This window comes from Colius striatus, chromosome 12, assembly GCF_028858725.1.
Source record: "Colius striatus isolate bColStr4 chromosome 12, bColStr4.1.hap1, whole genome shotgun sequence".
NCBI classification, from domain to species: Eukaryota; Metazoa; Chordata; class Aves; order Coliiformes; family Coliidae; genus Colius; species Colius striatus.
The window spans coordinates 4,950,070-4,976,253 of NC_084770.1; the positions used below are offsets into that span (position 1 = coordinate 4,950,070).

Here is a 26,184-nt window from a genome sequence, read left to right on the forward strand (position 1 = left end):
ACCAGGCAGGTCCAGGCAGCAGGAGATAGGGCTAGAAGGATATTCCCCACTGATCCCAGGAGCACAAATGAAACAATATTCTGATCCTGCAGGTTTTTCTCAGGTGTGGAGCCCATGAATAGTACCTGGTCTCCCAAGAAATATCATTGAGGTCATTAATAAGGTCAGTCTGGCTGCAGTATCCTTCCCATGTGACAAATATTCCACGCACCACAAAATCCAGGGTGCTAACAAGAAAAAGTCACGTGCTTTAAGGTACATGCAGGAGTCACGCAGTTTAAATGAACTTCAGGAGTGTTTTCCTGGAAAATCTACTCAAAAGAATCAGTCCTTTTGGGGCAAAGACCAGGATCATTTACATATTATTTACACATAATATTACTTATATATTCATATTATTTATAAATCATATTGTTTATAGATTACTCTAGATTCGTATCTGTTGGGGATAAACACTAAATCTGAGAAAAAATGCAATAAATAGAATGAATCAATTTCAGGTTTGTACAGCAACTACTTTATTATTTTCAAATGCAAATGTTTGCATTGTTCGCTATTTTACAATTTTACAAACTAGGTATAAAAGACCATAAATAAATGACATAAGTTATGTGTACCTAAAATTCATGGAGGGGGAAAAAAAATTACAAATTAAAACAAAATAGAAAAATCTATATATCTAACCCAGAGATAGTTCAAATGCACGAACCAAGAAATGCTGTTAGATTTTTTTCAGTATGAACTAAATTATAATACGCCTCATACATTCTAATTTTAACCACAGTCCTTGCATATTCCAACATACTTGCAGTGATACAAAAAAATAAATGCACTCTCTTTTTATTTGTCTGATTAGTATTTCAGATTTTTTTTTTCTTTTTCTGGTTATGAAAATGTCACATAAAAGAAAAATACTGCTTTTTAAGTCCTGTTTACTGGTAACTCACCAGCCTTTCGTATTTTATACATATATATTTTTAATACATAAGATCCATCACAAAATTAGTACAGCAAGAAACCCGGACAAACATCAACCAGTGGTGTGTGAGCAGGACAATTTCTCACCAAACAGAGGCTCACGATGCGGGGCAGCCCCGGCGGTGGCCGACCCCGCGGGGGACGCGCGCTCCCTCCGCTCCGGCTGCCCGCGGAGCAGCCCCGGCCGCGGCGCCTGGCAGCCCGCTCTGCCCTGGCCGTGCCCGGCTGCGCCGACACCGCGCTGCCCTCGCGTCCCTTCCGCGACCCGCCGCTCCTCCTGGGCAGAGCGGCGGCCAGTGATGACCTCGGAGTCGGCGAGGAGGTGGAAGCAGGACAACTCTGGGACAGCACGTCACGGCTCTGCTCACGGCCGTGCTGTTACGGCAGCGCATCCAGCCTCCCCCAGCGCTGCCGGAGCTGTCCGCCGGCCCCCGGCCGCTCGCTGGGCTGCTCCGGGAAGCGCGGCCAGCACCAGCCCCACGGCCAGGAGCCACGGGGGAGAAGCAGCTGCCCTGCTCCCACTGCGCCTCGGGCTCTAGCACACAGCTCCACTCCCTCTGGCTCGCGCTACACTAGCAGTGAATTCTCCAAACACAGAAAGCTTTTCTAGGTAGTACCAATAACTCGCAGCACCGTCCCTCGGGCCATGGAAGAAAGAGTGCCTTCTACTGCACTTCACCAGCTCTTCATCCCCCGCACAAGGAACAGGGCGCATTTCACAACTCTCTTGCTACTGTAACCCCATAGGTCTTGTTGAATTTTTGTTCCTTAACTGTGCTGGGAGCAAATGAAGTGTTTTGATTATTACGTTACAAGTTTTCACAGCTTGTACACAGAGAAAGGTGCTTCTGTGAATGGAAGAATTGCATATATTTGTTCGCATTCAACAAGTCTTTAAAATCCTATTTTTGCAGCCAAAAAAAAAAAAAGGCTACTTAAGAATTTGGTTCAGGGTTACCAGTGGATGGACATGCAGGTGTTGCCTCCATCACCTTGCCATTGAGAAACTGGTTGGTCTGGATCATGAACAGGGCATTACTTAAGAATGAACAACACTTAGGAAAACCTTTAGCACCCTTTTGGATCCCATGATCCATGGCTCCAAAACTTGAAATCTCCCTCGTTTCAGGCTGTGGAACTACTCATTAAGGTTAGTCTGGCAGCTGAAAAATACACTTATAGATACAGGAATTTAAACATTTTTTAAATGTGTGTGTTCTTGCTACCATTGCAGACATGAGCTATTGGCCTGCTCTCATACGACAGGGAACTCCTGCACCTCCAGAGATCTTCACAGGCAGTTCCACACAGGAGGTGACTCACACGCACACGCACGCACACAAGCACACATACACACCTTCCAGAGGAGATAATAATTCATTATCCACTCAAAGGGGAAAAAAAATACACTTAATATCACTGCAATGGCACGTTTTGTGTAAGATGTCACTTCAGCAACACATATAGGCAGCTCACAGGAACTGGGTTCTTTGCTGCGGCACCTGACCCGGTGTCCATGTAGTGCTCCATCATCTGCACTTGTCCGAGATGCAGCAGTGACAGCCATGGAAATGAGGAGAGAAAATAATCAAACATATAAATAAAACCAAAGGTACGAAGAAAAAGCAGAAGGGGAGGGGAAAAAAAAATAATCCAGAAGTCTGCAGAGCTTTGACACAGTACATTCCTCAAGTGACAAACGGGTACCCAGTCTTAACAAGTTAGTTATCTCTCAACGATGAAAAAAAATGGAGTGGGTGGCACAGAAGAAAAAAAGAGATGGCAAAAGTCACACTCTCTTCAGGGACCAAGGGCTGTTCAGCATGTGGTTTCCAGAATCAGTGCTATGGAAGACACAACTGTGGATCCTGAAGGCTTCATGTCTAGTCTATGTTCCTCCATGGTCAATATGATCAACAGGATGGGCTATGAGGCCATGAGAGCAAAATCGAATTTCCCTGCATAAAAAGAAAACACAAATGTACTAAACAACACGTGACAAGACAGATATGTAGACCTGCCCAAAGGCCTACAGCAGAAGCACTGTTGTGTGTAGCCAGCCCCTCCTCAGCTGCTGCCAAGTGCTGATTCACACTAAAGGAAAAGACCTGAACGCATCTCTGCCCTGGTGAGTACGTGACATGGCAGCAGGGCCATGGAATTAAACCTCTGCCTGGACTGGGGAGAAGGATTTCCTAAAGCACAGAGGAGAAAGCAGGGAGAGATAAAATTTTCATTTTAATTTCTCAGATTTTCATTTGTAGGGGAAATATGGGAGTGTTTCAAATCACTGTCACTAGACTTCAAGAAAGCAATTCTACAAACTGGACAGAAAATAGGGTGTGTTTGTTCTTACATAAAAAGACTATCTCTGAAGAATGCAACAGATTTAGAGCAAGAGGAAACAAAGTATCTTTGCACTTCAGGAGCAAAAGAATTTTTGCTGCTGAAAGTACAAGTGTCAGGTCTTTAAATGAGGAACCACTTCTTATGTTGCCTGGCAAAATGACATTAAAACATGCTGGTTCAAGCAGTTTCTTAAAAGAAATCTTAAATTTCTTGAACTGGAAAAGCTTTTCTAAGTAATACTCCAGAACAGTTTTTACTAAGCTGTCATGACTTGACAGGATCCAAATTTAGCATCTCATATTCTGAACAAGTTGTTTTCTGAGAAAGCTGGGGGTGAGGGAGAGCCTGTGGTTAGAATCGGTGAGTTATTGTTAAAAGTGACAAAGTGATGTGAGTGATGATACCATAAGTGTAACTTGTCCAACTGAGTGAGCTGTTTGGATTTTAAAAAAATGCAATTATTAAAAAAACTTTTACACAAAGTCACTAAACCACTTCTGAATTTTCTGTCAGGTGCAGAGTGGAACCAAAGGGAAAAAAAAAAAAAGATTACAGACCGAAGAACCAGTCTTAGATCCACTAAAATACAAATCTCACCTTTCTGACATTGTACCTGGCACAGCTCAAATGAAGTGTCTGTTCTAGAGGATGTGTCATGAAAATTCTCCTTTTACCCAGCATAAGTGGGCCTGATCCTGTCGCTTTTCTAAGGCTACCTCACCAATCTGGCTCTTGAAAGGAGTGTAAAAAGAATATCATTCATATATTGTGATCAAAAAGAGTAGCAAAAGCTTCAGTATAAAGAAAACTCAAGCCTAAATGTGATCAGTGCATTACCAAATAAAGCTTTAACCTGTGTTACCTCATGAGGACAACCACATTTGTACAGCAGCCATCTCAACCTAGCACCTAGGGATTGCTTTCACTCCCTCAACTGTCCATCTATTTCTTATAGGAGTTGGAAGGTAGCTTTTCAGGCAAGCCATTTTTGCAGAGGGGCACTTAGACTTCAGCCATGCAGCATACATCTGGTCCTTGCCCCCACACATCTGCCTTGATCATCCAGCCTGTGGGGCTGGTTTCAAAAGTGAGTTTGGCTCCCACAACCAATGAGTCTGAATCACCATGTCTGGGGTGTAATACTGCTCCACAACCTGGAGCTATCACCATGTCCAAAAGACAAACTGTGCAAAACCAGGAAGACTACAATCACAATCTCATTTCCTTCTGCTCCCCATCCCATGAAATCACTGACACAGCAACTGAGACTGATCTTTCTCAATCAAAAATATTGGTTCTACTGTTATTCATGAGAGGGTAGGAAAAGTCCTTGGTTCTTCTTGGTGTATCTATGAGGATTTGTACTTTACAAGCTTATTCCTGCTTTCTATGGGATCGATATGTGTGGGCTTTCCTACTCAAAAAGTAAGGGCATCCTTACCACTCTCTGTGCAAAGTGGAGTCAAGCTCTAAGAACTGCACTGAGAGAGTCCCAAGACAGGTTTCACCTCATCTGCAGATCCCAACACACAACAGATGGTTTTGAGACAGTGTAATTTTCACTGTCATCAAATAGAGCAAATGATAGGAAACACTAAGCAATTAGTCTGGGAAACCAGCACAGGTTCATACAAACCAGTTGAGAACTCCAAATAATACACACCATAGCACTTTTGGGGTTTTTTTCCCAGCAATGATGAAATCCTGGTACAATTTAAGACATAAAATACCATGAACATGTTTAACATTTTACTTCCACTGACCTTCTCCATGTGGCAAAGGGCATCGCTCCTTGAAAGAGAAAAGAAGTCTGAAATCTCCACAGCCACGACAGTCGCAACTGACTACTGGCAAGACGTTCACAAAATGTCTCTAAGTGATAGGGCTTCAGCACGGCACAACAGCCAACAATCTCCCCAGAGGTCCAGTTTTGCCCAGTAATCCATGAGGTGGGTCATTTCACATCTCAAGCCCGTAAATGGGTAGATCACTAATTGGCAGGCACTGATTAGCCAAATGGTATTCTCACTGAGGTTTCTGCAAGGTCTTAGTGATGCATCAAGTCTGCAAAAAATATCCCAGGGCAGATTCTTCATTCCAGTGAAAGATGCACAGCGGTGGTATCACCCACAAATAAAACACTATGGTTGTAATCCTACAGGTCACAGGGAGAAGGAAAGTAACTTTGTTTTTGTTTTTTAAGCACAGTATCTGGCAGCAAACATAGCATCAAAACTTGAATGTGACTTTATATTTATATAGATACATGTATTTTACATATTGTCGATCAACAGGGAAGTATGTTCCAAGAAACAATTTGTTCCAGGTCTGGTTTAAAATGACGGCTTGTCATTTCTGGAGGCCCCCCTCCCAACACACACGCTCGGCTTCCGCAATCTGTACTTCAAGCAATGCTGCAGATCTTTATTTCGACGGGCGAGGAGACGAAGTAAAAAAAGTGCAGTTCTTCAATTAAAGTGCATGGATGAGGTAAACTAATTTCAAGAGTTTTGAGTTTATTCAGTACTGGCTCAGACGGGAACCATCCTGCCGTGCATCTGTTGCATTTGGGTGCGCATCGCTTGAACGCTGCTCAATATCTTGTTCTGGTGCGCGATGGCAGCGATCCCGATCCTCGCCAGGTCCCTGTGGAAAGCAAGAGAAGAAGTGGGGGGCTGAGAACTGTGGATAAGATGCCGGCACAGAGAAAAGTATTGTCAACCACAAGCAACGTAGCGAAAGCAAGGCAGATGTACAGAAATGTTTAATTAAGTAAGGCATTGTGAAGGCATTTTTACGTTATCCTCCATCCAAATGAAAGGCATTCCATTCTTTTAATGAGTGTAATGATATGCAGCACAAAGCAAAAAAGGGTGATTAAATCCAGATTTACCCCTTTTTTTTTGTTACATCGCTGAGTACTTACTCCTGGTTCATATGCACCACAGCCTCTAGAGTGGTATAGCCAGCAGCTGTGAAGTTATCCTTGTATCGCTCCATTTTCATGGCTTGGAGCCAGTCACCAACAGAAACAACTGCCGAGAACTCCGGGGAGCTGGGATCCAGCAGCGCTGTGCTGGGTCTGGATGCCAAAAAGCAAAAGGACAGAGAAATGGGGTCAGATGGATCACAAATGGCAAATCAAAGTCTGGTTTCTCCAACAACCATCCTCTATGATGAGGGAAAGTAAGTGCCCAGCAGAACTGGTGGCACAGCAGCCCAGATCATTGCAAGAACCTTAACAGAACAGGTCAATTATTGCAAAGAATTAATTTGACCTTAGGTTTCTATTTTTGCTTTCAGATCTAATTTGAACCACAATGCGCTTACAATTTCCACCTCAGATGCAACCAAGTTCGTAGAAAATGCTTTTACTTCAAAAACCAAAGAAGGTGGCAATGCTGGCAGGCATTCAGTCCACTGGTTCTGTATCTTACAGGCAGCAATGCAAGGCCTTGCCAATCCCGCATGTGTCAGACCTCAGCTCAGCAACTATAGAAACACTGCTCAAGTATATGCAAAGAGACTGGGAGCTCTCAACCTGCCAGACTGGTTTGGAGGGCAAAACTCTGGGCGGGTTCACATAAATCCTCTTTCTAGCCAGGTTCGCAGGCAAGCTGGGTGCATTCAATCAAAACCAAGACAGCAGGGAGTTAATCCCTTCTTTAATCAATCCATTCCTGACCCCAAAGTGTGCCAGGAGTGGCGGGAATCATGTGAGCTTTGTTCTTTGTTTGCACTGTGCTACGTGCTTCTCATTTTCCCTTGCACACGTTGGCAAATAACCATTTTTACAAAATTCACTTCTCTTATTAATATCCCATTTATTATTTTGTGTATATTGTAAATCACATTTTCATTAAACCACTATAAATTACTATTATCTATCTAACCAAAACAATTATCATTTGGCAATTTATTTGAAAACGCACATCATCAAAGACTAGGTGTGCAATAGCATAGCTATGACTTGCCTAAGGCACTGACTACGTGCTGGTAATACTTGGTACAACTCTTACTGCACTATCTAACACAAGACCAATGATGGCAACCTAATTACATACAATTATCCTTCATGTATCAAGTGATATATTAAAAATGTTCTATGCATATTTGAAGTTCATATTTTTCTTCTCTTTGGAATAAAGAGCTGTAAATAGCCATAAACATGTGACATGACCTTGAAAAGGCTATGAATTTACATACACACACACACAAAATGACCTTGGATGGGTTATTAACTTTTGTAACATCTACGTCTTTTCAAAGGGCACCTGTAAATTGGAAAGAAAGTAAAATGGAGGAGTTCATACTGTGATTCTCAAATCAAATTATCACAGTAGATCATATTGTGATTCTCACCATGTAAATTATTTAAGCTTTAAGAGTGGATGCATTTTTGCCAGTCTACCAACAGAATTAGGGCAATGTGGAAGATAAACGGTGATAGTGGCCTCACAGGGTTAATGATCGCTCTTCTGATAATGTACATTGTAAGGAAGAGTCTCAAAGGGACCTACAAGTTTAAAAATAAAAATAGCTTTTCCAGGATGTAGTTCTGTGGGGGGCTGAAACAGAACCTCTGTTACTCCTTCACCGTTTCAAGAAACTCAATTTTGTATTGCGCAAGGGACATTTTTGTACCTTTCTCTGTACTGAAAAACATTTTCTCATTCTCTTCCTCTTGTTTCTTTTAAGCTTTTTTACAATATTTGCTGTAAGCAATTTACCTGACAAAGCAAAGGCATTTGAAAAAATAGAACAAGCCTGGTGTAAATTAGTAAAGCTCCTCTTACTTCATCAGTGTTTCACCAGCTTAAACAAACTACTGATCTGTCCCAACAAAGATATTTGGGTTTTACCCTACCGCTCTGGGAGTTTCCTTCCTACTGTGCTTCTTTTGCACGTACCAGGTAAAGCGTGCTTAGCAAACAAAACAAAAGACAAATGTAATGCGGGATCGGTGGAGACATGAAACTGGCTTTCCACAAAATTAAATTCAAATTCACATAAAAATTAATCCACACCTTCCCAATGCCCGCGAGGCGTTGGCTGGAACACCGAAACGCTCATTTGCAAATCCTACACAAGTCTAGGGTTTATAAAATTTGATGATGTACTTTTCCTCAGAAAACCACATCACTCCTGTTAGCTGTGTTGCATTAAGGCTACGGTTTCACTGGGGGGAGAGGGAAAAAAATGCAGCAAACTTTGTCTTCCTGCATCAGAACTTTTTCAGAATGTGCCTATCACTGTGATGTAAACCTCATCAGTGTTAGTGGGATATAGCAACAGCTTTGCTTATTCAAGCTTCATTCTCTCAGACCTGGGAGGGCCTAGGGTGCCCAGCGGCATCCAGCAGTGTGCCAACACAACTCCTCTGCTTTGCAGCCCGGCTCTGCAGAGCTACAGAGCAGGATTTAGGCCTAATGCAGGGGTTCAGGTGACTTGTATCTTTGCCTGCCATCTCCCTACACTCCCTCGTACATCACTGTTACAAAAGCCCCGCTGACCTGGAGCTCTCACTGCCTGTCCTCTTCAGGCTGTTGGGGTTGCGGATGAGCTTGTCCAGCATGTTGACGATCTGTCCAAATTTAGGTCTGTCACTGCGTTCCTTTTGCCAGCAGTCTAACATCAGCTGATGCAGAGCAATGGGGCAGTCCATCGGGGGTGGCAGTCGGTACCCTTCTTCAATGGCTTTAATAACCTATAAATGGAACAATTAGGAAGACATTAGAGAACATCAGACACTACTCACATCTACCAGCTCAGTATCATTTATCCTCAGGCAATCCAAAATATAGAAACAAATCCACAATTAAGTGGAAAAACAGAGAAAATTGCACTCAGACTCAGGCAGTTGGTGGTCTCAAAACTGTAATTTGTCCTCAGCAATTCAAAACTAAAAGAATACAGGATTCAAAGCAGACATCAGACACAGCAGAGCAACGTTTCACAAAGAAGCATATGGGATACAGGGTTGACAAGTCAGCCCAGGTTAGAATTAAGAAACTATCTTTGTTGGACAGAGGATTGGAGAAGCAACAGCTCTACAGCAAATCTTTAATATTTGTCAGTTTTGAGTACAGTATCTTAAAGATGATATTTTCCCCATCATTTTTAGGGTACAGCAAATCATCCTCTTCTACCTCTCCTGCTGGGCTAGCTCATCTCAGCCAGTAAAGCAGGCCTTGCAAAGAACTTGTTCTCTCACCAACATATGCTCTGAACCAAGAAATGCAGAGATGGGAATCCCTTCTGTGCAGCCTTATCAAGAAAGTCAGACAAGTCCAACGCTGCAGCTTAAGTATGCATTTCACATTTAGTAGAAACCAGAAAAACTCACAAGCTGAAGTAATTTCAAACCCTCCAAAAACCGCCCAGAGCCCAGTAGTCTGATGGCTTTTTAACTCTCTCAGAACAAGACGTGACAAGGACTCAATTCTGATGACAGTGACATGACCCAAAAGCCTTCAGATCTTAATTAATCTATAGGACTTTGCTGTCAGGATTCACCATGAGACTAGAGACCAAGAGTGTGAAGAGACTAAATTGCACTAAATTCTCTTGTTCTGATCTTGTCCAATTAATAGGTAAAATCCACTGTGACGACAAGGCAAGAGATATGCTTGCACTATTAGCGGCTATTTGACCATAAGCAAAGTGTCTCTCGCTCCTCCAGAAAGCGTGAAGGACATTTTGATTTCCCTTGATTCAACAGGCACTGAGAATAAGCTGAAATCCACTTCTGCTTTGTTGGTGAAAATTACTGCTCACACCATCATCAATACAGTAGCACTGGCTTTCCCTGTCCTGCTCAGGCCAGCCCTCCGGCACAGCCTAGCACCGCAGCGTACACCAGCCTCACACGCCAGCCCTGCAGCCGTGGCACTCGGCTCTGCTCTGCTGACATGCTTGATATAACTGAGACACATCTGGTATTTTACTTTCTTTCTAAGTCTTGATGACTTCCTGTTAGCAAAGGAAGGCAAGATTGGGTGCCAGAAGAGACATTTCACATCAGAAGGAAATTAAAATTATATCCCCCATTTAGATTAAATGCCATTCGCATCCAGAGACTCTTTGAAAACATTCAGCTCTACATAAGAAAGCAGATGACTTGTAAAATGACTTAACCACTCCCATGACCATATATTCAGATGAACATTTTCTCTTCCTTTATGTGCTTGTAAATCCCCTGGGAAAAGAATTATGGATAATCTATGCCTCATTTTCACTCCGATTTTTTTTCTCGTTTAATAAAAATTCTATTAGCAAAAGCTCTTATTAGCATTAGTATTATTAAAAACTCTCCTGGAACAGCAGCCATTGTGCATGCTCCCTCTTGGAATATACTGAAGTAGTCCAGATGGTACGGTTAAACACGACATGCATAATTTAAGAATGGTCATTTAGGAAAGCTGCAGTTTAATGTCCTCAGGGGGCAGCTATGCAATTGTCACAAGGATGCTCTGATTGATAATCAGAATTAGATTTCATACGTGTTGTTTTAGATATTCCATAAATAAAATAATCTGAAAGAATTACAAGCACACTGGGGCTTGAAGAATGAACTACTAATAGGAAGCCCCATTAAATTCAAGTGTTTTTTTCTTAAAGACTTTCAATAAAGTTGAGATAGAATATCAACATTCAAATCTTCCCTCTTGACAGTGTTACAATCTGACAATTGAAACACATTTGTTTCCATTTCTTCCATTCTTCTTTCTTATTGCAATTGCTTATAGTAGTTTTCCTAAAAAAAAAAAAGGAAAAAAAAAGGAGAAAAGACACACAGCACAAGTTACAGACACTAACTTGAGAATCCTCTGTTTCCTAATTATAGACCAGGCTTGAAGTATTCAAGGAAGTCTTAGTTCCAGAGAAATGAGAATCTAACACCCATGACATCCTTTTAAAAACCTGGAGTAAACGTCTTAGAATGATAAAGCAATTGATTCAGAAACACATCATCAGACATCTAAGGACAAAGATAATGATGTGGGGGGAAAGAGAGAGAAAAGGGAGAGGAAGCTCAGAAGGAGACTCACATCTTGATTGGACATGTCCCAGTAAGGTCTTTCTCCGTAGGACATCACTTCCCACATGACAATGCCGTAGCTCCACACATCACTAGCTGATGTAAATTTACGGTAAGCAATTGCCTCTGGTGCAGTCCACCTGATGGGGATCTTGCCACCCTGTCACAAACAAAAGATACCACAGGCTAGTGAGTCACTGACCAGTAACGTGTGTGGCTGACACTGTTCTACATTACCATTAAACATACAAAATGGTTTTCTGTAAGCAGTTCCAGAATCCTTCTTAAAAAGGCATTCACTTTCTCCTTTTCTTGCCATAAAACTGTCAGATCCAACCAGGAGGCAATGTTGCCCATCTGTTTTCTTTAGTCACAAGGAGGCGAACCAGTAAATTGTTAAATGTATTTTTATCAGTCCTCTAAAAGATCTCTGCTTAGGGCTATGCTGAAGCATGAGAGCAAGCCAGAGGTTTTACAGAGTATGTATTAGAGATTTCGTTGACAAAACAAATAAGTACATGCTGTTAATTACTATTTCCTTGCTTGCTTGTCTAACCTGTTTGGCCTGCTTCAGAAAAATGGGATTACAAGCATTTCGCTTTTCAAAAAGGTAAAATAGAGGATAAACTGAAGATTTATGAATACTGTGGTGTTTCCCAGGCATAATATCCCAACTCCTGCCACAGATGTGAGGTGGCAAGCAATGCTCTGAGGTCAGCAACCCTCACAGTCCCCATGGCAGGAGCTCAACACCAGACCGTGGTCCAAAGCTGCTTTTGATACCTGCTGGAGAGAGCTGTCTCTTGTTACAATACTTTTTTTAAATAAATAAAAACACTTAGGCATCTGATTTGGGCCACTGAGGTACTGCACTGTTTTGAAAGGAACTCACTCCATCCTGTTCATCTGATTTTGCCTTTGCTGAGTGATCCCAGATCAGGGATTTCTCCTTTTGTTTATGCTAATATGCAAGGTGTTTTTAATTGAGCTTTTGGTTTCCTGCAGTTCCATCTGGGGAACAACTTAAGCTGAACAAAGGTTTTAGGGTTTTTTTCATTTGCTTTTATGTCTTTTTGATTAAGTTTATGTTGCTAAGTTTTTTCTCAGCAATCTTTGAGATATATTTTACCCATAACTGAGTGCAGCATGTGCATACTTAATGGTTTATTGTTCTAGTATCTCTCTCAAGTGTTTAATATGGACTTGTCCCAAAGCCAAGTGAAATCAAAAGGGGTCTTTCTCCTGCCTTCTTTGGCCTTTGCATCAGGCCCTTAGTGAATCCGGTTGTAGCAGTATGTGTCCTGTGTGGCTACAAGATGCCCTCACTGTACTGAGTTATACTAACAGGGAGTAGAATGCACCACTCTTAAAAAGGACACCATGGAAATTGCATTTTGTTGCATTGTCTGTGGTTATGGAAAAGCTCTATCCCTTCTTTTAGAAACAGATGCATGGACATTGTTTAAACATAGTTGTCATTCTAAAAATTGTCAATAAGCCCTTTTGATTTAGCTGCTATGGTGGAGTTCATCCAAATTTTCCCAATCCTTCATTACTGATAGCAAATGAAGACAATGCACTGTAAAGCAAATGTCACTGATTCCCCGCAGTTTACTCTTGAGAGCAAACATAATACTACATCTCCACTCACTAAATTCAAAGGGAAGCTTTTCAATCATTTCTGTCTTGCCCTTGTGTGTTTGTCTAAACTTTGATTTCCCTGAATACAGCTCTTCAGAAAGCTGTTTCTGCTTCTTCCGCTTGTCATCTTTATGAGTAAGAAATACCAAGGCTGGCCAGCATTTAATACTACATGAGTCTATCCTTCCCTGTAATGAACTGTGAATCCATTACAGGATGAGTGCACGGATTAACTGCAAAATCGGATGCTGTAAATGAACTCTGCACTAGGGAGAACAGATGGAGAATGGCAGATATTTGAAAACGAAGAAAATAAGCAATTAAAAGCGGAGACTTCATAAACTCTGACTTTTTTTCCTTCATGTGCATGTTAATTACAGAGGTATTGGTACAAAGGCTGGTAATGGTTGGGATGTTGTTTTGTGGCCAGAAGTACTTGCATTAGTACTATTCCACGTGCAGCATATTAAAACAGCTTTAGCAAAATTAGTTAACAGTGAGATGCTGAAATATAGATAAAATGGGAATGAAACAAAAAATGGGAATGAATGCAGTCCTCACACTTTTCCTAGTTTGAATTATTTAGGGCAAATTTACAACTAAGCTTCATGATGGCCAAAAGCGGATTTATCTGTGTTTGCGTTTTTTGGCGGCATATCTACACTTGCTGTATCAAACCACAGTGGGACTAGCCACTTGGAAATTGTTATGCATGTCAGTAGAAATCAGAAGGAATAGAAACCCAAGCTCTAATTTCTGGCATCAGATTCCTGTCACACACTCTAGCACCCTGAAGAAACTGGAGAAGTATATGGGTCACATCCTCAGAGAAGAAATACTGATGTAGCCACTGATGTAGCAATAACAGTACATCAATTTATGCTAGACAGGGAGTCTGGGCCAATGTTATTTTAAGGTTGTGAGATAGATAGGCTTTCACCTGTAACTGAGGTTATTTTAAAACAAATCATTGTCACCTCATACACAGTCAGACAACACCAGTATGTGGGCAAGAAAATCCACTGGACATTTTCTTTCCCTCCTTACCCGTGTGGTATAAGCTGCTTCAGGGTCATCTTCCAGGACTCGGGACATGCCGAAGTCAGACACTTTGCAGACCAAGTTACTGTTGACTAGTATGTTTCGAGCAGCCAGATCCCGGTGCACATAGCTCATGTCAGACAGATACTTCATTCCTGAGCCAATGCCACGAAGCATCCCCACCAACTGGATGACTGTAAATCTGCCATCGTTCTTCTGCATATAGGGAAAGGAAGAAAATCACAGAGCATTAAGCTGAAAGCTGCATTACTGCCATTGCTGAAATTGGCAAAGAGCAAATTTCGGATTCCCATCTTCTCTCAAATAAAATGCAATCTTATTTCCTCACTCTCTTGACTAGTGTCTATAATTCACCAGCAAACTAAACCCCAGAGGTTCTGTCACAGCTTCCAGTGATGCAGTATCCAGTCAGCAATGAATCTGGTTTTAATGAGTCTATAGCACTGCAAAGCTTTCAAAAATGGAGCAGATCAGAACTGTTGCCATTAAACATGGATTATTTAAGACTCTGCTATTTTAAACCTTACATTTATTCTATGTTCTTCTGCTTTACATTTATTCTGATTTTCGATAGGAGCAACACCAGAAAAAAAGCATTTCCCAAGTATAAACATAATTTCTTTAAAAATTTTCTGTATCTGTCTGCAAAAAAAAAAAAGGAATGAGAATGAAAACAAGAAAATATTTCCCAGTATAAAATCTCCTTAGCTTATTATGAAGAAATCACCTACCCTGAGGAAGGCATCCAAGGAGCCATTCTCCATGTACTCAGTTATGATCATTACCGGTTTACCTAGAGTTCGCAGAAAGAAAAACACAATTCCTTGATGAACACTGATGTTAATGGGATAAAAATGGGTTGCACATGATTTTACTGCCAAGACACCTGGCTTACACAATCTAATTTAATTTGAAAAGCACCAAGCTTATGCCTCAGCTGTGGGGAGTGAGACAAGAAATATTATAGGACAGAAACATTTAAAGGGCCCCATCTGGAATGTTAACCCTTTGGTTGACTCACTGACAAGGTTTTAACTAAAGCAGCTCCTGTTTCTAAGGAATAATTGAGAGCTAAGAAACAAAGATCTGTTCAAACTTGACAAAAATCTTCAGTGTAATTAAAATTCTTGCAGATTAGAAAGCTTTCCTCTTTCAAAAAGGAATTTGTGAATGCTTTGGACCCTCTGCCTCTTCTGAAAGATCAACCTTTTAGGTGAGTTAGATAGAAGCTGTTGGCAGCTATGAGGTATTCCAAGACAAATGGATTCAAGAATGCAAAATACAAGCTGTTTCTCTCAACTTCCTCTATCCCAAATTTGTATCCCCTGTCTCTCATTATTTATAAATGAGCCAAAGCCATTTGCCTCGTGAAGTCAACCACGGGATAAATGATTCAATGAATTGTGCCACGTGTGGGGCACAGTGCTTCAGCAGCACTCAGTTTTCCATGCTGGGATACAGAGAGCCAAGCTGAGCAACCTGAAGAGAAACGCAATGTAATGTTACCGACAGGAGGATGCTTTCTAGGCACTCTCCTGCCTAAAACAACAGCAGATACATAAATAATGCTTGATGTTGTCTCCAAGAGCTTCATAAAGTCATGTGATGCTGAGACTGAAAACATTTCAGTACATAAAAGTAACACTAATTATTTCACAAGATTAAATCATGCTGGATATTCAGCATCTACATATTAGCAGAAACAGGTCCAATATCACCTCCATTCTAAGTGAGCAATGGAAAATTTAGAGAAGTGACTTATCAAAGGTCAAACAGTAAAAGCCTCATCTCAAGATAAGCATTATTAAGTCCACCTGAAGCCAAGTGAACACCTGGTGACCAGTGCCATGCTGGAATGGCAACTCTTCCCCCTGGTTATGCTTTAGCAACAGGAACTATAGGGTTTCTTACTAAATAAAAGACAGTGTCACAGAGAAACTTTGCTTTTGTACTTCCTAGAGCAGCTGTGAATAAGAGAACATTATGAGGAAAGAAGAGTTCAATGGACACGTCACATAGACCATAGATAGGCTCAATTCTTGGCATCAGAGGTACCAGAACTATTCAACTTTTCCTTGCCTCTGTCACCAGCAAGTATCTGCTCCAGGAAAACCAGCCATGGAAATTACCCTACCATGAAATGCTGCAGCACTGAAAGTTCCCCATATCATTTCTGCCTTCATGAGTTTTTCATCAAGATGTTTTGCTCTTCATTTGTCAGTGATTTATATTTTTGAAGCAACTTTTTCTTTTTTTTAACTAGAAAACAACATCCTGTAAGGACTCACTGTACTGAAAATTTTATGTCATTTCACTTAGGCTAATATCTATATGCATTACATCACTCATGTCACTCATCTTCACTTATTTCACCTTTTTATTCCCAACCTGTCATTTGCAGGCCTTTCATTGTTCCTGTTTATCTTTCCCTTCCCAACTTATGCCAAAACTCTTACTGCCTTGGTCCCATGCAAACTTGCCTGCCCACGAAATGCCACTCAGGCATCTGAACCCTTTCTGATTTGCACAATTGCAGCAGGGAAGCGATGGTCTTGCATAAAGCAAACTGCTCTGGCTAAAGGGCTTAGTGACCTTGTCTGAGTACTTGCACTCTCGGGGAAAGGAATGTGATAAAACATCATTCTCCCTTCAATTAAGTTTTGCAGGCATTCTTTTTCAGAAACTGAAAAAAACACCAACCAAATCTGCATATATCTCTGTTTCATTTATCCTTTGCGACTGTGACTAGAACCCTTCCACTGAACAAATACAGCTAAATGAGTTTTAATTAACCTTCTTCAATCAAAAGATACTATGTCAACGTGGAAAGGAAGAAAGGGAGACTCTTTCAGTGCATTAACATGTAATTTCATTACTCAGGCACTTCTTTAGCAGGGGAGAGGGACAGACAGAGGGAAGTTACCATCAGTGAGTCAATTATTAAAGTACTTGACTAGCAGCCAATAATATATTCATGGTTTTTTTGCTGCCTCTCTGAATCCTCATCTACACCACTATAAGTCTCACATTTAAATTTTTAGTTTATTAAATGCATTCATTTATCACAGCATTCAGAAAACCTACAGAGAAATTGAGATGAATGTCTCCTTAAGTAGCCCTGTTTTCCCAAAGGCAGCAACTGGGAGGTAAGCAGTCTGGCTGCCCAGGGAAGCATCCCTTACTGCGAGCTCTCGGGTCAGGCCACCACCCGCTCAGTGGAAATTCAAAATCATTTTAATTCAGTGACAACTGCATTATGCAAATGCATACAGTCATTTATAACTGCTAGAGCTGTAATAGCTCAGGGGTTTCCAGTCTCAGTGGGATTTCAGCACAAAGATTCCCCTGTTGCCTCTCTTTTACAGAGGTGCTAGAAAAATCACTGTCTGCAGCAAACACTATGGCCTGACTATCTCCACCTCCCTTTGTTACAACAACAACAAAAAGAGAGAATCAGACCTGCAAAATTTAAACAGACTATTATCTTTTCATTCCAGCTTTGAGGGAGGCTCTCAGTAAACAATGGTTAAAATTAGTCCAAATCCCTATTTTTCCCATTGGAATTTGCCCTGAAAAGCAAATAGCGACACACTGCATGAGCCATTTTCAACAACTGTGAGAAAAAGCAGAGTAGGAGACAGAAACACAAATGAGTACCAACAAGATTTCCAGAAACACAACTGGTAGAGTAAGCATCCAGTTCCTCTTGACATTCAAGAAGGACAAGGTTTTTCAGTGGTGTTGATGGCTATGACAACCCTCCATGAGAGATATTTTGTTCTTCTAGTAATAATTTACTTTTAACTGTTTATCCTTATCTAATTTTAATTCCTAACACTATTAATATCCTTCATCCATGTTCATTGGGCACACCATCAGCTGCAGAAGGTAAGCCTCACAAATTCCACCCTTTAACAGCAGCTCACAAGATCCTTGTCTGCTTTCTTTGCTACCCTGAGCGTAAGCCTCTCCATCCAAAGGGTCTTTTAGGATTAGTGATCAGTGCCAAGCTTTGCCAATATGCTTCCCAGGCATTTGGAGTAGGGACAATGACTACACCATCACAGCAGCATCATAGCAAATCAGACCCAAGTACATCTGTCTAAGGTGTTATTTTCAGTTCTAGCCTACAAACAGCATCCAGTGAGCACTGTCATTCTCTTTCTAAGGCAGAGTTCATGCCACAGTGAATGCCAAGACTTAAAAAAAAAACCCAAAACAAACAAAAAGATCAGCTAGGTAAATTCTGCAGAGTGAAATTATCACACTTGTAAATCAGAGAAAACAAATAAGCAAGTCTCACACTAAAACAGCCTACTTCATTTCAAAGGCTTGCTCCTTACATCTGTGCTTTGTATCTGAAATATGGGACTCTGTAGTTTTGTTTTGGTATTTTTCCCCCAACCATTTTAAATTCTTTGCTCACCATCTGCTTTTGCCTATCCTGTAACAATCAGCTCAGTCTAGCAAAGATGTGAAAGATACCTGCTTGGCATAGCAAGAAGGGGGAAAAAAAAAAAAGCCAACCCCTGCAGTATTAATTCCCTCTACAAAATCTTGTACAAGCTGCCTACAGATAGAGTATCAGTTGAAACCATAAACCCATTTATAGCTGACAACAAGATTAATGACTTGTCCTGCACTGATTTCCTCCTATTAGCTATCAGTGGAACTGTTCCATCTGTCATTTCACAGGGAAGAGGGTAAAAAACAACCAGCACACATCACCACAGGCTTAATTTCTCAGTAACTTCCAAATTGGTCTTGCCATGAAAATGACCTACTTACATTTAGTAACTACACCTTCCAAGTGGATGATGTTTGGGTGGTCAAATTGTCCCATGATGCTGGCCTCGCTCAGGAAGTCTCTCCTTTGTTTATCAGTGTAACCAGCTTTTAGAGTCTTGATAGCAACACAGATCTCTCTTTTTCCTGGCACTTTGAGACGTCCACTGCATACTTCACCGAATTCCCCTTAAGGAAAAAGGCAGAAGAATCCATGGTCATGAACATGCAGCCTACACTTGTGTTGTCAAACTGTTATGTCACTTCATTTTGGGGAAATTGTCATACAAAACTCATAGGATCCCACGTTTCCTAAAAGCAAATTTAAAACTATATTTACAGAAAAAAATGCAAAAATTCTGGCTCTTACCCACACCAATAACTTTTTCAATCTTTATGCAGGAGGCATCAATTTCTTTGGCAAATTCTCTCACAGCTTGGTTTGGATCCTCATATGTAAACGGATCCACATATGTTCTAACACCTGCAAGGCAGAAATGTTTTATTTGAAGTCACTGATCTACATGCTGCTGAACACAGAACATATGAGACTGAAGCCTTAATGATATACAACAGCTAAGAGAGTGTACAATAAAAATGTACTGTAAGCCAGGAATGACTGATGAAGGAAGGAAGGACTTAATGCATTTTTCCCCTGATGAGATTTTTTTTTAATGCAAACATTTAATATTTCCCAATTTTGATGTAAGGAATCAGGCTTTTGCCAACAGATGAGCTTTACAAATCACTGCCATCAATAACATGCCAATAGCCTGTCTATGGACCTGTGAGATGAAAACACACTACACTTCCCTACTGGGAGACAGAAACTCTGAGCTCTGCTCCCAAGTTTGGTACTTAGATAACTGAGATGATAGTAACAGTAAGATCAACTCGTGGAAAAAAGGTAGTAAAGTTCACATTTCCTTTCCTGACAGACTGTATCTATCCTATCTTTAAACTGCCTTAGCAGTGTATCATGGGGAAAAATCATGCCAAGAACAGATGTCTTTCAGTGGATCGGAACAATGCAAAAAATTGATGAACCTTTCTCCCGTCTGTCATCTTAAAAATTTTTACCCAGATACTTCTATTTTCTCTGTTACTATAGTGCATGGTTTTGAAGGAGGAGGTTTGCAGCAAAGGAAAACGGAAACATATTCATCTCAGCAGGAATGTCATCCCTTATTTCCCAAGCATCAGAACACGGGACATGCTTTACGAACCAAATCAAAAAGCCCAAGCACCGCTGCCTTTTACCTTGGTTCAAATGTTTCTCCTCATCTGCCTCCTGCTTAGCCTTACTGTATTTACTGCGTCTGTCAGGACAAAAAAAAAAAAAAAAAGAGCATTATAATTCAAAATAAGTATCTTACTTTGAGACAAGCCCAGTCTTCCTGACCTGCTGAGACTTGAACTGTTTGCACCTGCCACGACCTGTGCTTGGCAGCTCCCCTACAGCAGTCCATGACACAAAATATACTTGCAAGCCAAGTAGGAGACTCCTCAAACCACTCTCAGTGCTACTGGCATCAACAGTGCATCAAGGGAAACACAAATCTCCCTATTTGCATCATGACATTTAAAGAATGAAAAGAAAGTTTGCATTTTGGCTACTTTTTCTTCAAATGTATGTTTGCAATTAGCCCTACCATAGATGGATTTAAATGCTACAACAGAGGCATTTTAGCAGACTGATTTTCAAACATAATTAGGCAAATGCCAATACCAACACAGTTATTTAACAGCACAGTCTATTAACAGAAATCAGAATGGCAGTAAAAAGCACTGACCATCAAAACTGAAGTTTGTTTATTCTTTTATATAATAGAAGGAGGCAAAGAACTCCTGATGGCAGAGCTCCTCTACTAACCCTCTGAGTAGGAGACAATATTGCAGCATAGTATATTATTACTAATTCTACACCTTCACACACGATACTGTATCCAGTTACGTATTTAATTTGTTCAGCTTAAAATCTCAATGGATATGTGGCATTATGAGAAGTTAATACAAGAGTTCAGTCTGTCAGGGAAGATACTGAGGAGTCAGCTCAGCCGAATGTGTACTGAGATTTGAAGCTCCCGAGCATCTAATGGCATGTTGATGTAGAGATTTGATTTGGGCTTTTACCATCATTCTCTGAAAGTTCAGAACCAGGTGTAAGAACAGACATTGCCAAAAAGAAGAGGTTATTTTTGCCTTCTCTGCTGTTTGCCTGTTTGTGTCCCAGTGTGTCAGTACCAGGATAGCTAACTGGCAAGAGTCTGGGCTGGAATGATGATCAGGGAAGGAAGAAGGAGAAACCAAGACTGGAGAATGAACGGCAGGACTGGCACTGCCTGCAAGGTGCAACCTGCTGCCTTGAAGCAGGGCAGGAGTCAGCCAGGCCTGCCAGGGACACTGCAGTGAGAGGGGTGAGAGCAGGTTCAAAGGCTGAAAATGGAGAACGGGTGGAAGAGGAAAACAGGAGTAGGTGAGAGGAAGATCCTGTCAGAAGATGTGGGTTAAAAGGGGTCAAAAACTCACAGATAACAAGAAGAAAACACAGCACTGAGAGTCTCACTTGTAGCAAATCTTCCTGATTCTCACCAGTCCACTCCCAACAGCAAAACTCTTCTGCCCATTAGCAAAAAGCATCTCACTTCCCACTCTGTGTCTGGCCTGAGGGAATGGCAGCTTCCCATCACTGTCAGCTGAAGAGCCATTTCCCAGCCTTTGCCTTTGCAGTCTTTTAGTGCTGCATGTCAGACACACTATGCCAATAATAAAAACTATACATTCATCAAGAAACAGCAGGAAAAAAGAAATCCAGTTTGATATGTGAAGACTACCTGATCTTTGAACCAGGCCTCACAGCTCCCAACAACAGACATAAAAAGCAGGTACACATCCAGCCATAAACAGTTGAGAGCTTCTTTTCTTGATGAAAGCCAATTAAACACAAATGCCTCAAAATCATAATAAGAGCATTATTAAAAACCACACTGGATCCAAACAGAGTTTAAACCATTTATTTGCCTGAGGACTTAGGGCACTGGTATAACATCTGAATTAAATAAAAGGACTATGTTCTGCTCCCAGTTACTGAACCTGGGAAGAAAGAAGAGGCAGCACAAATCTCATTCAGTGCCATACAGGATGAAGTCAGCTAAGGTGATGGCAGAGATGGATTCAGGTATTACACAACTCTCAGAGGAAAGGAAAAAAAAGGGAAAAGAAAGATTCTGCATTTTAAGCAGGACCCCTTCAAATTCATTTTATTAATGTTCAGGCACAGATGGGAAATATGAAACACAAACAGGCTTTGCATGAAAGCATTTTAACTATAGAAAAATGTTCTTTATTTTATTTTTAAAAGTACAATCACCCTAACAACAGATAAAAGAATAACCTTCCCCCACTAAAACCCAAAGACATGCAAAAAGCGAAGGGAAACAAAGAGATTGCTGTTCAAGCAATATAATTGTGGCTTATTAAGTTTAAATAGTACCTTCCAAACTAACTACCATTTCCTCCTGTGTCACCTGCTGACCTCTCCCGCCTGGCTAGGGGTGGACACTCCTGCCTGCCATTGTCCCAGAGAGCAACTCAAGAGTCCCCCCTGCCACGGGGCATGCAGGGTAGGAGCTGCCTCTGGGGCAGCTCACCTGAGTGGCAGAAGAGAGCCTTTGTTACAGACCTGAACCCAGTCATTACAGGGATTTTGGCAGTGGTGATTAAATAGTCACCATTCAGGAGGAAAACACAGAAGCTTTCAGAGCTGTGGGGGTCTGAGACTCAGGCAGATCTACAGGTGGGGGCTGGTGATAAAGAGGAGGCAACAGTGGAGGGTATTAGCACACATTGAGGTGGAACAGCAGGGACCCAGCACTGCACCACAGCTCCCATCTCCTCCTCCCCAAAGAAAAGAAGGGCTGGAGATGCTGCAGGACACAGAGGATCATCTGATCCAACACAACAGCAAAACCTGGGCAACAGGGTTCAGATGTTGATGGAGCAGAAGATAAATTGGCAGAATCTCTTACGAAACTTTTAGATGACCAGAGGATGCTGTAGGGCCATCTTACTCCATCCAAGCCCTTTTATAAAGTGTCTCTTTGTTTTAAACTTTCCCAAATCCTTTACAACTCTATTTGAGACACTGTAATTTCACTCACTGTTTGGAAACGGTCAGGAGTCAGGCTACCTCCAGCATTATGTTCTATGGATATGCTCACCATGTTTAAACTAACATTTAGGCAGATGAGTACTTATATTAACAGAAACACTGTGGTCACAGGACAGAACCAAACAGCTTGAACCGCCTGAAGGCAAAATCCTTTGACAAATTCTGTTGTAAAGATGAGTTTGGAAATTTGAGCAATGACTTGAAAAAATGTAATGCTAAATTAGTAGTAATAAGCCAGGGTTCAAAAGTGGGCACCTATAGCATATGCCCAGTTCCCATATTTGGCTCACAGATACAGAGAGGCCACGTCTGCAGGCCAAAGCACAGGTTTGATTGTACAAATATGACTTTTAGGTCATAGCTAGATTACAAAACCTCCTCATGGGGACTGTATGGACAGAAAAGCTTTTTCTCATGTGAAATCATTTTGGAACAAAGTATAATTATTTTGCTATTAACTTCTGCTGGTGTAGGAACATCATGACATATCCCAAAAGCCCACATCTCTAAATGACATTGGTAAAGTGGTTAAAATCATTGGAGTAATAGTGAATATTAAAGTAGATTCTGTTTATTGAGAGCTACTTCCAGCTACTGGAGTGCTGTGTATTGAGGAAGGCAATTAATTAGCAAGGCATCATGCATTAGTATACACAGAACAGTCTCACTGTCCCAGTATTTTGTTCATCTTGCTATGTCTTCCACAGCCTCTCTGAAACCTACCAGTGCAGAACTGTAGGACATCTCTGAACTCATGGCCACCAGGATACTTTTATCTCCGTTCCTACCAGTGCTTGGACCAGCCTTTTGTCCCTGCTCTCTGTCTTGTTTTTGTCCAAGTTGAACACTTGTGGGCAGAGATAGCTGAACAGACAGCCCGAGCAGTGAGAAGACCCGGCTGAGTGTGCAGCGCATCAGCGAGTCTGTCAGGTACCTGGCTCCAGGCAGCCTTTCCCTTGACAGCTTTATGGCCGATACTAAAGAGAATCAATATGAGGGCAAGGGGTTGACATTTCATTTTCTAAAAAGTGATCCATTGAGGGCCAATCACCAAGCAGTGTTTATCAGCCTTAGGAAGCGACATTTTTTATATAGGGGGAGGAGGGGAAGGAATCTTCTCAAAGCAGCTCGACAGGCTCAATTCTCTGAGGTGGCAACTCATAATTAGAAATCCAATGTATACTGCTATCAATCCTGCCTTAAATAATATAGTGATCAATAAAAGCAGAGAGGAGATTAAGTCATCAAGCTCAGTGATGCTATTTTCTGTTGCAATGGCTTTTAATAAACCTGTCTCTCTGCATTACATTTTCATATGTTCTGCTCTTCTCTCCTCTTGTCAGCATGGAGGCTTTGAGTTGAACACCCACAAAAAGCCATAACAATGTATGTCTCCTTTCCAGATATTACAATCACAGTGATTTAACTGCTCTTTAAGACAATTTAAAGAGAGCAAATAAAGAGGAATTTGTGTATATTTATGGCTGATGCTATTAAACTGATCAAGAGACTGAGACAACGTGCATCCTTCACATCCCAGGCTTCAGATACAGTAATGATATGTCCAGTCTTATCTCAGAATTACATTGAAGCCAAACCATGCTCATCTTTTAAAATAAGACTGAACACAAAGATGAAGACAGAAACACATCATGTTTCTGCTACACTGTCCTCTCATTCACAGGATTGTTCCTAATGCCTAGGTTGAATTTGGGAGAATGAACAAGTATTTGGTAGAAGATTATGGTTCTGCTCTGATGAAACAACTATCGATCCAGCCTGCTGTGTTACTGTGTATGATGCTGAATGACTGTGGCTTCTGTTTTACGATCACTGGAAGGACTAACCCAAAAGACTAATGCAGACTCAGACAGACTAACACAAAAAAATCACAGGTATGGCAGTCTGATGGCTTAGTTCACAACAGTGCAGTTGTTTATTCCCTGTCTATCAGGAGTCAGTCTGATAGAAGAGAATCTACTGTACCCTAAACTTAACTTCAGATTACACTAACCACAAATCTCTAGCCAGCTTGCTTCTCAATGCTAGTTGTTGGAATCAGCTTTGCATTTGAAGGGCAAATAAAGCTGGAACTATTGCCATTACATCACATGCTGCTTGGTACTAATGTTGAGAAGATCAAAGCTACATGAGAGAAGGCTTGTAATGTAAATGCACTGTTTATGATGCTAATCAAAGAATTTAGCTTTGTTTGGAGGAGACAAAAGGTCCCTTATGAAAGAGAGAGGAGGAGAGAGAAGCTTAAGTTCTTACCTCCTGCTGATGACAAAGGCTGCAATGAGAATGACCACAAGAACAACACTGCCAGCTACTGAAACAAGTAGCACTGTGGGATTGGTACCATCGCCAATGATGGGGGAAGGAACTGGAAACAGAAAAGGGAGCATTAGTTTCAGATATCCTCAAAAAATCAATCTAGGTAGCACTCAATGAAGCTTTCTGGGCTTTCTGCCTTGTGAAAGCAGTTTAGAGTAGCACTGAAATCTGCTTTCAGGCCTCTATTACATAGTCATTTGACACAATTTTCCAATAAGGCCCTAATTAGCTGAAGACATGATGTTTGATAATCATTTGGGGAACTTCATTTCACTGGGAACAAGGACTCTCCTTCTCCCCTTCAGTGTTGCTCTGGGGGTATAAAGGCGCTTTTTTTTTTGCCTTTCTAATTGCTTTCCTCTCTTCTTTCCTCCTCCCTTTTCTCTCAGCAAGGCCAGACGATCACTCCCAAGCTGACACAAAGAGAATAAGTTATTTTAAAATGTCTACCCTCTTCCTGCTGGATTGATTATTTTCAGCTGTTAACAGACTGAAGGATGTTGCTGTTAACTGGCATGACCTTAAATTGATTTAAGCAGAGCTATTTGTCCAAAATAAAACAGGCTTGGTCACACTGCCTTCCTGCCACCAAAAAGCAAACATTCTGGGGGGTAAATTTGCATGTTTCCTTGAGCAAAGTGAAAAGTCCAATTGACAATTGAAGTTAAACATTCTGTCTTTATAGGATAGTCTAAAGAAAAGTGCAAATAGGTGAGCTGATGTAGGACACCAAATGAATCTGTCAATAGCTTGCAAAGGATAGCAACAATGTTCTATTCTCCTCCAAATGAGTTATTCCAAAAAACATGTGCAAACACCT

At 41.2% G+C, this 26,184-nt stretch overlaps 1 protein-coding gene across 1 annotated transcript in view; it reads right to left on the reverse strand.

Annotated features, from left to right (window-relative positions):
• Nucleotides 1–1,184: 1,184 nt before the first annotated feature.
• Nucleotides 1,185–26,184, reverse strand: part of EPHA4 (EPH receptor A4) — a 105,286-nt gene continuing 80,286 nt past the window's right edge. Inside the window, exons 8-18 of the mRNA XM_062005363.1 lie at nt 25,302–25,413; nt 20,117–20,175; nt 19,227–19,340; nt 18,860–19,045; nt 14,803–14,864; nt 14,057–14,266; nt 11,379–11,528; nt 8,841–9,034; nt 6,254–6,409; nt 5,091–5,973; nt 1,185–2,936 (exon numbers count right to left, since the gene is read on the reverse strand). Of these exons, the coding sequence (XP_061861347.1) occupies nt 5,859–5,973; nt 6,254–6,409; nt 8,841–9,034; nt 11,379–11,528; nt 14,057–14,266; nt 14,803–14,864; nt 18,860–19,045; nt 19,227–19,340; nt 20,117–20,175; nt 25,302–25,413 (1,358 nt within the window). The 3' untranslated portion in view covers nt 1,185–2,936; nt 5,091–5,858. The remainder of the gene's footprint in view (nt 2,937–5,090; nt 5,974–6,253; nt 6,410–8,840; nt 9,035–11,378; nt 11,529–14,056; nt 14,267–14,802; nt 14,865–18,859; nt 19,046–19,226; nt 19,341–20,116; nt 20,176–25,301; nt 25,414–26,184) is intronic.